Here is a 9,016-nt window from a genome sequence, read left to right as displayed (position 1 = left end):
TGGTAAATCTCCACTGCACCCTCTCAAGGACCCTCACATCCTTCCTGGTGACCCAGAACTGGATGCAGTGCTCTAGTTGTGGCCTAACCAGAGCTTTATAAAGGTTCGACATGACTTCCTTGCTTTTGTACTCAACACCTCTATTTATGAAGCCAAGATTCCCTATGCTTTGCTGACCACTATTTCAGTATGTCCTGTCACTTCAAGGATCTATGCACATGCATCCCTAGGTCTCTCCAACCCTACACACTCTTCAGAACCGTACCATTAATTCTATACGACCTCTTGGCATCCCATCTGCCAAAATGCATCACCCCACACTCCTCTGTATTAAATTCCATTTCCACTTGTCTGTCCATTCTGCTAGACTATCTATGTCCTGTTGCAGTTGTTTTGTACCATTCTCACTGTTTGCCGTTTGGTATCATCTGCAAATTTTGAAATGTTAATCTCTATTCAAATATTCAAGTCATTTATATTATATTGAAAAAAACAGTGGTCCCAGAACTGACCATTGGGAAACACCACTGTCTACCATCCTCCAGTCTGAAAAACAACCATTTTACTACGGCTCTGTTTTCTGTCCTTCAGCCAATTTTTTTATCCAAGCTGACACTGACCCTCCTATTTCTCAATTGTGTTAATCAGCCTTTTATGTGGTACTTTGTCAAATGCATTCTTACAATCTAAATAGACAGCATCCATTGCTTTCTCTCCATCAGCCTTCTCAACTACTTCATCAAAAAATTCAATTAGATTAGTCAAGCATAATCTGCCTTTCACAAATCCATGCTGGCTGTCTTTAATTAACTCAAACCTCTCCAAGTGCCTGTTGGTTTTGTCCCTGATTATTGTTTCTAAAACTTTATCCACTACTGATGTTAAACTGACTGACCTGTGGTTACTAGAACTGTCTTTACGTCCTTTCTTAAATAAGGGTGTGACATTTGCCACTCACTCTCCAATCCTCCGGCACTTCCCCCATATCTAGGGAAGACTGAAAGATTATGGTAAGCCCTTCCGCTATCTGCACGCTTATTTCCTTTAGCAACATTGGATGCAAGCCATCAGGACCAGGTGACTTTCCATTCTAAGCATAGCCAGCCTTTCCAGTACCTCCTGCCTCTCAGTTTTCACCCCATCCATTACCTTTATCATCTCCACTTCTACCGATATTTTGTCAGCATCTTTTTCCTTAGTAAACACCCACAAAAAGTTCTCATTAAGTATTCTAGCCTTGTCTTGTACCTCTAAGATATATCGCCCTCTTTGTCCCTAATAGGTCCCACCCTGTCTCTTATTACCCGCTGACTATTTACATGTCTGTCGAAGATTTTTGGGTTCCCTTTTATGTTAACTGCCATACTATTCTCATGTTCTCTCTTTGCCAGTCATATTTTCCTCTTCAATTCCCCTCTCAACTTTGTGTATTTGACCTGGTTCTCACTTGAAGAATTCACCTGACATGCATCATACACCTTCTTTTTTTGTTTCATCCCATTCTCTATCTCCCTTATCATCCAAAGAACCCTGGCTTTGGTTCCCCAATCTTCTGCCCTTGTTGGAATGTACCTAGCCTGTCCCTGAAGCATCTCCTCCTTAAAGATCATTCATTGTTCCATTACAGTTTGTCCTGTCAATCTTTGGTTCCATTTTACCCTGGCTAGGTCACATCTCACCCCATTAAAGTTAGCCCTTGTCCAATTTAGACTTTCTACTTTAACTTGTTCCTTGATTTTCTCAGTTTGATACAATGATTACTCTTTCCCAAGTGCTCCCCACAGGTCCACTTGGCCCACTTCATTCGCCAGCACCAGATCCAGCAATGCCTCTTGCCTAGTTGAACCAAGAACATACTGGTCAAGGAAGTTCTGAACACATTTCAGAAATTCCTCCCCCCTCCTTACCCTTTACTCTAACACTATCCCAATCGATATTTGGGTAATTAAAGTCCCCCAATATTACCACTCTATAGTTCATTCACATCTCCGTGATTTCCCTGCAGATTTGTTCCTCTATCTGTCAGGGAAGTGAGACTAAGTGAGTTGCTCTTGTAGAGAGCCAGCACAGACACAATGGGCCAAATGGCCTCCTTCTGTGCTGTAACCATTCTATGATCTCTCTCTCACTACTTGGAGGCCTATAGAATACCCTCTGAAATGTGATCATCCCTCTTTTGCTTCTCAGCTCTCACCAAATAGATCCTGTTCTTGTCACTAGGACAGTCACCTGCGAGCAGTAGTGTCCCAGAGGACATAGGGCACACTGGGGAAAAACCCACCCCCGAGCCTTGAAGATCAAAAATCTGCCTAGCTCAGCCTTGAATATATTCAATGACCCAGACTGCACTGCTCTCTGGGGCAGAGAATTCCAAAGATTAATGACCCACTGAGAGAAGAAATTCCTCCTCATCTCCATCTTAAAAGGGAGACCCCTTATTTTGAAACTGTGCCTCCTAGTTCTAGATTCCCCCACGAGGGGAAACATCCTCTCAGCATCCACCCCTGTCAAACCCCCTCAGAATTTTATATGTTTCAATAAGACCACCTCTCATTCTTCCAAACTCAATTGAATATAGGCCCAACCTGCTCAACCTTTCCTCATAAGACAACCCCTTCAACCCAGGAATCAACCCAGTGATCCTTCTCTGAACTGCCTCTAATGCAAGTATACCCTCCTTAAATAAGGAGAGCAAAACTGTACGTAGTACTCCAGGTGTGGTCTCACCAATGCCCCATATAGTTGCAGCAAGACTTCCCTACTTTTATACTCCATCCCCTTTGCAACCCCTCCCTTTTGAATAGGTGCCACCTGCCCCAGAACTGGTCCCAATGCCCCAAGAATCTGAAACCCTCTCTCTTGTATCATGCCTCAAGTCACGCATTGATCCTCCCTATCTTCCTATTTCTACTCTGGCTAGCACGCCGCACTCTGAGTAATCCAGAGATTACTACCTTCAAGGTCCTATTTTTTAACTTCCTCCCTAACTCCTGAAAATCTGACTGTAGGACCTCAATATCTGCTCTCTCTATATCGTTAGTACCGACATATACCACAATTCTGGCTCACTGCCTTCCCCCTGCGGAATATTCTGCACCCTCTCCATGATGTCCATTACCCTGGCACCAGGGAGGCAACACCCCATGCGTGACTCACCATGACAGTTACAGAAATGCCTGTCTGTCCCTCTGACTATGGAATCTCCTATAACAACTGCATTCCCACTCTTTGCTGTTTCCTTCCGTGCAGTCCCTTGCCCATAGTTGCTATGGTTGAACTGCACACCTTCAAGGTGTCATCACGCCCAGCAGTCTCCAAAGCTGAGTACCTGTTTGAGAGTAGCACAGACCCTGAAGACCCCTGTACCTCCTGCCTCTTGCTACTCTTCCGGATGACCACCCATCTACTAGTCTGAACTCTCACTGCTTTTGAGATAACAACCTTTTGGAACGTATGATCCAGGAAACTCTCCGGCTCCCTAATGCTTCACAGCAACTGCAGTGTCCCTCAAGCACGGGAAATCCTGAGCTTGAATGAAGCAGCTGCAGACACTCTACACGTATGGTCCCCCAAGACACATGAAGTGTCCTGAAGTTCCCACATGGCACAGGAATTGCAAGCAACAAGTCACAGCTGCCGATCTACAATCTAAAAAACTCTATTCCCTCTTTTAGAGTCTAGTCGGTACCTTGTTCAAGCTATTAATTTTAATTAATACCTCTAGACCTGCTCTGTGCTATTACTCTTACTAACTCACTTACTGTTATACTTCCCTGATTGAGGTTATTAATTTTCCGCCTTCTATTTGAAAAAATGCCCCAGTTTAGAGAGTGCGAAGGACATAGACAAATAAATATTCAGCCAAATTACAGAAAGAACTACAGAATATTGAAAATAGGGGAGTTCACTTATTTAGACAGGTGTAAGGGACAAAGAAGGGGAGAAGTTCCTGAAATGTGCACTAAGAGAACTCTCTAGATCATTGCATTTCCAGCCTAATGTGGAAGGAAGCAGGGCTGGGGAATGAAGTGGGTCAAGTGGAGTATATTTTAGTGGGAAATCATTTGCGAAACAGTGATCATATCATCAGGTTTAGAATGGTTATGGAAAAGGACAAGGTGCAATGAAGTGTAAAAATATTTAATTGGAGGAAGGCTAACTTCAGTGAGTTGAAAAGGGATCTGGCCCAGGCTGATTGGAGTCAAACATTGGCAGGCAGAACAGTAACTGAACAATAGGAAGCCTTCAAAGAGGAGATGGCTCGACTACAGAATCGACACATTCCCACTAAGAGCAAAGGAAGGCCGTCCAAAGCCAAAGCTCCCTAGATGACAAGATATAGAGATTAAAATAAGACATAATACATAGAGAACCAAGCTGAATATAGAAAGTACAGAGGAGATATAAAGAAGGGAATATGAAAGGCAAAGAGAAAGCATGAGAATAGATTAGTGGCGAACATTAAATAGAACTCAACAATCTTTTATAAACATATAGCAAGTAAAATGGTAAGCAAAAAAAGGGTAGGTCAATTAGGGACCAAAAAGGAGATATTTTTGTGGAGGCAGAGGGCATGGCTGAGGTACTAAATGAGTACTTCACATCTCACTTCACGCAAAAAAAAGGATGCTACCAATGCACAGTAAAGGATGAGGTAATAGAGAAATTGGTAGGACAAAAATAGATAAAAAGGAGGCAGTTAAAATGTTGGCAGTCCTCAAAGTAGAAAAGTCAACCAGTCCGGATGGGATGCATCCTAGGTTTCTGAGGGAATTAAGGCTGGAAATTGAGGAGGTTCTGGCCACAATCTTCCAATCTTCCTTCGATATTAGGGTGATTCCAAATGACTGCAGGATTACAAAAGTTACACAAAAGGGAGAGGGATAAGCCCGGCAACTACAGGCCAGTCAGTTTAACATCGGTGGTGGGGACATTTTTGGTAGCAATAATCTGGGACGAAATTAAGTGGCAGTTGGAAAAGTATAGGCTAATAAATGAAAGTCAGCACGAAATTGTGAAAGGCAAATTGTGTTCTTTGATGAAGTAACAAAAGGTCTGATGGGGGTAATGCCTTTGATGTTGTGTAAATGGACTTTCAAATGGCATTTGTCGAAGTACCACATAATAGACTTGTCAGCAAAATTAAAACCCATAGAATGAAAGGGGAAATGGCAGTGTGCTTATGAAAATGGCTAAGGGGCAGAAAGCAGAGAGTTGTGGCGAACTGCTGCTTTTCAGACAGGAAGGAAGTGGGGTTCCTCAGGGGTTTGTGTCACCATTGCTCCTTTTGATATATATGAATGATCTGGACTTGAGCATACAGGACATAATTTCAAAGTGTGCAGCTGACACGAAACTTAAAAATGTAGTAGACAATGAGGAGGATAGTAAGAGACTTCAGGAAGACATAGACAAACTAGTGAACTGGGCAGCACATGAAAGATGGAATTTTTAACTCAGACAAGTATGAAGTGATACATTTTGGTAGGCGGAACGAGAGGAGGCAATATAAACTAAATGGTACCATTTTAAAGGAAGTGCAAGTGCACAGAGACCTGGGCATGTATGCACCCAAATCTTTGAAGCTGGTAGGGCAAGTTGAGAAGACTGTCAAAAAAGCATACGGGATCCTTGGCTTTATTAATAGAGGCATAAAGTACAAAACCAAGGAAGCTATGCTAAACCTTTACAAAAACTGATGAGAACTCAACTGGAGTATTGTACCCAATTCTGGGCAACACCCTTTAGGAAGGATGTGAAGGCCTTAGAAAAAGAGATTTACTAGAAAGGTACCAGGGATGAGGGACTTTATTTATGTGGAGAAACGGAAAAGCTGTGTCATTCTCCCTAGAGCAGAGAAGGTTAGGATGAGATTTAATAGAGGTGTTCAATATCATGAACAGTTTTGATAGAGTAAATGAGGAAAAGCTGTTTCCATGGCAGAAGGATTGGTAAGCAGAGGACACTGAATTAAGGTGATTGGCAACATAACCAGATGTAACATGAGAAAATATTGCACTGCCTAAAAGCATGGTGGCAACAGATTCAACAGTAACTTTCAAAACGGAATTTGGACAGATTTTTGGAGGAAACAAATTTGCAGGACAATAAGGAATTGAGCGGGAACGTTGGACTCGTTGAATTGTTGGACAAAAGAGCTGGCATATGCACGATGGACCAAATGGCCTCCTTCTGTGCTGTACCATTTTACGATTCTATGATTATAAGTACAGGGAAAAGCAGAGCAGGTACAGAGGAAAGCAGAACAGATACAGAGGAAAACGGAGCAAGTACAGGGGAAAACGGAGAGGTACAGAGGAAAATGGAGCAGGTACAGGGGAAAACGGAGCAGGTACAGGGGAAAACGGAGCAGGTACAGAGAAAAGCAGAGCAGGTACAAAGGAAAACAGAGCAGGTACAGAGGAAAACAGAGCAGGTACAGAGGAAAACGGAGCAGGTACAGAGAAAAGCGGAGCAGGTACAGAGGACAATGGAGCAGGTACAGAGAAAAAGGGAGCAGGTACAGAGGAAAACGGAGCAGGTACAGAGAAGAGCAGAGCAGATACAGCGGAAAACGGAGCAGGTACAGAGAAAAGCGGAGCAGGTACAGGGAAAAGCGGAGCTGGTACAGGGAAAGGCAAAGCAGGTACAGAGGAAAACGGAGCAGGTACAGGGGAAAACGGAGCAGGTACAGAGAAAAGCAGAGCAGGTACAGAGGAAAATGGAGCAGGTAGAGGGGAAAACGGAGCAGATACAGAGCAAAGCGGAGCAGGTACAGAGAAAAGCAGAGCAGGTGCATGGGAAAACGGAGCAGGTACAGAGAAAAGCAGAGCAGGTACAGGGGAAAACGGAGCAGGTACAGAGAAAAGCGGAGCAGGTACAGAGGAAAATGGAGCAGGTACAGAGGAAAATGGAGTAGGTACAAAGGAAAACGGAGCAGGTACAGGGGAAAACAGAGCAGGTACAGGGGAAAACAGAGCAGGTACAGGGAAAAGCAGAGCAGGTACAGGGGGAAACGGAGCAGGTACAGAGGAAAACGGAGCAGGTACAGAGGAAAACGGAGCAGGTACAGGGGAAAACAGAGCAGGTACAGGGGAAAACGGAGCGGGTACAGGGAAAAGCAGAGCAGGTACAGGGGAAAACGGAGCAGGTACAGAGGAAAGCAGAGCAGGTACAGGGGAAAACGGAGCAGGTACAGAGGAAAGCAGAGCAGGTACAAGGGAAAACAGCGCAAGTACAAGAGAAAACAAAGTAAGTACAGAAGAACATTGAGCAGGCACGGCAAAAACGGAGCAAGTACAAGGGAAAACAGAGCAAATACAAGGGAAAATAAATTAAGTACAGAGGAACAGGGAGCAGGTACAGAGAAACATGAGCAGGTACAATACCAGATAATGAGTACAATTCCAGATGTCAGGAACAATCACAGACAATCACAGATAGTGAGTACAATCAATGACGGTGAGGACAATCCCTGATGGCGAGCACAGTCCCAGATAGTGAGTACTATTTTTCATGAAATAACAGGGAGAGTTGATGAAGGTAATGCAATAGATGTTGTAATATGGACTTTCAAAATGCATCTGATAAAGTGCCACACAGGAACACAGGAAAATAGGAGCAGGAGTTTACAGACTTATTCAAAAAATAGAAGCACATGGGATTAAAGGGACAATGTCACTTGAGCACATAATTGGCTAAGGGATTGGCTAAGGGATTGGAGGCAGAGAGTAGTGCTGAATGGGTGTTTTTCTGACTGGAGAGAAGCATGCAGTAGGGTCCACCTGGGATTGATATTAGGATCATTGCTTTTCTTGTTTTATATGTAAGTGTCCTGGACTTGGGTATAGGGAGTACAATTTCGAAGTTTGTAGATGATACAAACTTGACAATGTAGTAAATAGCGAGCAGGATAGCAGACTTCAGGTCAGACTGGTAAAATGAGCAGACACATGGTGGATGCAATTTAATGCTGCCAAGTGTGAAATGATACACTTTGAGAGAAACAGCATGGAGAAGTGATATCATCTAAATGGGACTATTTTGAGGGATAACAAGAGCAAAGGCAGCTGGGGGTGCATATTCATAAATCCTTGAAAGTGACTGGGCAAGTTGATAAGGCAGTTAAGAAAGCATAGGGAATACTTGGCTTTCTAAAGAGGGGCATTGAATACAAAAATAAGGAAGTCATGCTAAATCTTTATAATTCACAGACTAGGCCTCAGCTGGAATATCGTGTACAATTCTGGGCACCACACTTTAGGAAGGATGTCAAGGAATTGGAAAGAGTTTAGAGGAGGTTTACCAGAATGATACAAGGGCTGAGGTACTTCAGTTATGTGGAGAAATTGGAACAGGTAGAATTGTTCTCCTTACAGTAGACAAGATTAAGGGAAGATCTAATGGAGGTATTCAAAATTATGAGAGCTCTTGGGAGAGAAAGTAGGGAGCAACTGTTTCCTCTGGCAAGTAGATTGGTAACTAGAGGTCATATATTTAAAATAATTGCGGAAAAATAGCTAGAGGAGAAAATAAGATTTTCTTTGCACAGAGGATTTGGGATGCACCAACTGACTGGGTGGTCGAACCAGATTCCATAGGAACGTTCAAAAGGCAATTAGACATGTACTTGAAAAGGACTAATTTACAGCATTATGGGGAAATAACTGAGGTGTGGGACTAAATTGGACAGTTCGCTCAAAGAGCTGGCACAGGCACGATGGGCTGAATGGCCTCCTTTTCTGCTGTAAGATTCTATGATCCCATAAAACGCAGATACCTACCACAATGCCAGATACAGGTATAATGCCAGTATACAATCCCAGATACTGGGTACAATCCCTGACGTAGTGGGTACAATCCCAGATGTAGTGGGTACAATCACAGATACTGGGCACAATCCCAGATAGACTGGGTACAATCCCAGATGTACTGGATACAATTGCAGATAGACTGGGTACAATCCCAGATAGGCTTGCTATAATCCCAGATAGACTGGATTCAATCCCAGATAGAC

At 43.3% G+C, this 9,016-nt stretch overlaps 1 protein-coding gene across 1 annotated transcript; it reads left to right on the top strand.

Annotated features, from left to right (window-relative positions):
• Positions 1-6,172: 6,172 nt before the first annotated feature.
• On the top strand, positions 6,173-6,919 carry LOC137373357 (golgin subfamily A member 6-like protein 7). The gene has a single exon (XM_068038180.1). The coding sequence runs from the start codon at positions 6,173-6,175 to the stop codon at positions 6,917-6,919; it is 747 nt and encodes a 248-aa protein (XP_067894281.1).
• Positions 6,920-9,016: the final 2,097 nt, after the last annotated feature.

Source organism: Heterodontus francisci, chromosome 9 (assembly GCF_036365525.1).
Source record: "Heterodontus francisci isolate sHetFra1 chromosome 9, sHetFra1.hap1, whole genome shotgun sequence".
In the NCBI taxonomy this organism is placed as follows: domain Eukaryota; kingdom Metazoa; phylum Chordata; class Chondrichthyes; order Heterodontiformes; family Heterodontidae; genus Heterodontus; species Heterodontus francisci.
Note: the sequence above shows the minus strand (reverse complement) of the source record. Positions and strands in the feature narration are given on the sequence as shown.

Coding starts and splice junctions, on each gene's coding strand:
- LOC137373357 (XM_068038180.1), top strand. CDS start 6,173: ATGGACCAAATGGCCTCCTTCTGTGCTGTACCATTTTACGATTCTATG.